This window comes from Labeo rohita, chromosome 4 (genome assembly GCF_022985175.1).
Source record: "Labeo rohita strain BAU-BD-2019 chromosome 4, IGBB_LRoh.1.0, whole genome shotgun sequence".
Lineage (NCBI taxonomy): Eukaryota > Metazoa > Chordata > Actinopteri > Cypriniformes > Cyprinidae > Labeo > Labeo rohita.
The window spans coordinates 6,831,739-6,835,217 of NC_066872.1; the positions used below are offsets into that span (position 1 = coordinate 6,831,739).

Below are 3,479 nucleotides of genomic sequence, written 5' to 3' on the forward strand. Positions count from 1 at the left end.
TGAATAAATAAAGGGGTTTAACAAATGAAAAACAAGAAAGAAAAAGAGACAGAACAGTTTCTTTACTATCTCTAACAAAAAAATGAGATTGTCATATTCCCCAAAACAAATACACAAACGTGAAGCAGGGAACTAAACGGCACGGTAAGAACCAGACACGAACAGTCCCCTTCAGCTAACGGTGACAATGGCACCTGTATGGCAGTATAACCAGGAGAACTTTAGCAGCATGAAAATATGACGCCAGGAAACAATCAAGGTTAGAAAACGAGAGGGAGAATCCTGAAGCGAACACAAAATAAAACATTACCCTTCATCATATTGTGCTCGCTCTCAATTATAATGAATTTATGATTATCGGTATGGGCCATTTTTTTTAAAGCCGATTCGCCAATGAAAATAATTTCATTTTGAAACGCACTATTTGGCTCTGCTGATGCAGCCTCTCCACCAATCTGATTTGTTGAGAGTCATGAGTCTGACCAATCAACACAGAATTCTCTGTCACACTGAAAGTGCTTGATAACCGGAGGCTTCAGTGAACACACATCAGTTGTCTCTCAAAGTTCAGGCAGCAGCAGACGTTGCTGAAGTTGCAATAAATCTCAATCCACCGACGACACACTGAAGTTGCAGAACACCTAAATATTATCTATGATTTCCGCGATGTGGAAAATGCGGACAGAATCGCGGAATACAGTCAGAAATGGAATTTACTGTATAAAGCGGAATGTCACAGAGTTTGTCAAAGTTTGGATGAGTTAATCAAAAGTAGGTCAGCAGTAGTACTCTTAGCCTAAATTGAGTCACAATATGGACTAGTGTCTGTAAATATTAAGCTGCAAATGTAATAAACTTTTTTTGAGTTGACATTTAAATTATTATTTTAAGAAACAAATTCTTTGTACCATTTGTTTCTGGGTTAAAAAATTTAAAATAAATGAATGCAAAAGTACACAGACTTTTATTAATATGTTTTTTTTTATTTTCATTTTTATTAAATATTAAATTATTTTTTGATGAAATTATACTCTAAATAAGACACCAAAACACCCAGTGCCAATTGGGACAAAAACAGCAATCATGTAATATTGCACTCTTGTGCTTGTGTGATATTATATGTTATAAATATAACACACAAACTCATACAGGGGCATTTTTGCCCCAATTTCTCAACTTTTAGGGTCATATAACTGCATTCTATAGGCTACATCATGCAGAGAGTTGTTGCCCTGCATGATGTTTGTGACCAGCTGTATAGGTGTGTTCGGCTTGAAGCGGTGCTGTGCTATTCTAACATTTTTTAGCACTTTCCTAGCATGTTTTAGAATATTGTCAGCCTGCTTAAAGCATGATTTAACATGTTGCTTTATCTTGATATTCTTGATTTAAGAATGTGACACTCTCTGTGTGTTTTCTAGTGTGGATCATGGAGGAGAGATCTGGATTACAGAAGGACCACGAAAATGTACGTCTACACACGTCTCTTTCACACATAAAAACACACACAGAGTTTTAGTGATTACTGTTGTGTACTAAATGTCTCTGTTCTTGTGTTCAGATGCTTGTTTTCTCTCACTGGATCCAAACACAGCAAACACTGAACTCATTCTGTCTGAGGACAACAGAATGGTGACGAGCGTGTTTGACGACCAGCCGTATCCTGATCATCCAGAGAGATTTGATCATGTGTGTCAGCTGTTGTGTAGAGAGAGTGTGTGTGGACGCTGTTACTGGGAAGTTGAGTGGAGAGGAGATGTGGATATATCAGTGTCATATAAGAGCATCAGCAGGAAGGGAGAGAGTGATAAGTGTTGGTTTGGCTATAATGATCAGTCCTGGAGTTTGTTTTGCTCTCCCTCCAGGTGCTCATTCATACACAAGATAGAGACCAATCTCCCTGTAAAGTCCATCAGTCATAGAGTAGGAGTGTATGTGGATGAGAATGCAGGAACTCTGTCCTTCTACAGCATCTCCAGAAACACAATGAGTCTCATCCACACAGTCCAGACCACATTCACTCAGACGCTCTATCCTGGGTTCGGGTTTTCTACTGAATCATCAGTGAAACTGTGCTGATAAATAAGAGCAGACAAGAGGCTTTATGTAGCGATTGTTCCTCTGTATTGTGACCGGCGAGTGGATCCTTAAAAAGTATTCAAATGTTAGAAATTGTTAAATGTTGACAGGACTCTTATTTCATTCTACAAACAAGAAAGTGAAAAGAACCAGTGGGCTGCTCCATTCTGCAGTCATATTCTGCTTTTATGTGACGCTAATATACAATTTAGATCTCTAACACATATAGGATAAAGATAGCAGATGAAATCCACACTGACTCATCATTGGCCAAAAAAAGATGCCTTCAGTGATCCTGGCCATTTAACAACAGTTTGGGAAAATAATCTTGGGTCACAGAAGACTTGAGTGTTTAGTGAATAGAAAGTCCTTCCAATTCACAAAAGCATCACTCATCCACTGCTGTAATTTTATCCTGATATGTGTCCCATCAGTGCAGTCTAGTACATTAGGAAAACCAGCAATGAAATGGATTTTTTTGTCTGTTTGTATTTTGTGGGTTTATGATTGCCATGAATATGTCGTTCATGTGTTGGCAGGGCAAGTTACACCCTGCGTATCACCCTACATATAGTTGATTTGTAATTAAATACCAAAGTTTTGTATTGGTCCACGACAAATTAATGTAAAGTGAGGGAATAGATCATAAAGCAAAGAGGCCACAGATTTAGCCCTCTGTGACAGAGGCAATACGTGCATAACTTTCAATGTCAGCAAAAAACAAGCCGTTCCAAGTTGCAGACAAAAAACCCAGTATAAGTGAATGGAATGACCAATGGACAGAAGTACTAATCCCATATTTGATTTCCATCAAGTTATTCACCTGTTCTTTGATTTTATTTATTTATTTATTTACTTTAATTTTATTTATTAATAATGCAAAATGTATAATTAATTCTAAAGTGAAGATCATGGTTATTTTGTAATTCCTTTAGAAGCATGTAATAATATTGTGTATTTTCAAAATATATTATGCTATTTTACTCAATATGGTATTATTTTACTTAAACATTTAATGTAAGATCATAACAGTAATCAATAGACTGATCAAAATGCTGATTGTTACAATACTGGATGTCTTAACACAGACTAAGAGTCTCATGTCCTAAATGTTGAGGAGCAAAAATAAAATTTATAAATGGACCATACCAGTAAGGAGAACAATAGAGAACTTAAGACCAAACCTAAATGAACTTTGGGTGATTTCCAAATATGACACATACAGAATTTGATGTATGTCCCATGTGACCATCTCCAACCAAGTAAAAGATTTGCAAATAAGTTATTTTTAAAAATGGCTGATCTGTTAAATGGCTCCACCATTAAAAATGGGCCAGGTGGGCTAGTAAAAATTGTGCCAATTCCAGACAGGCATAACCAAAAAAAACCCAGTATTACCA

The 3,479-nt window shown here is 36.6% G+C and overlaps 1 protein-coding gene across 1 annotated transcript; it reads left to right on the forward strand.

The window, feature by feature from the left end:
• Nucleotides 1-237: 237 nt before the first annotated feature.
• On the forward strand, nucleotides 238-2,902 carry LOC127164498 (stonustoxin subunit alpha-like). The gene is made up of 4 exons (XM_051108465.1): nucleotides 238-259; nucleotides 1,207-1,261; nucleotides 1,422-1,468; nucleotides 1,562-2,902. The coding sequence occupies exons 1-4, from the start codon at nucleotides 238-240 to the stop codon at nucleotides 2,077-2,079; spliced, it is 642 nt and encodes a 213-aa protein (XP_050964422.1). The 3' UTR covers nucleotides 2,080-2,902.
• Nucleotides 2,903-3,479: the final 577 nt, after the last annotated feature.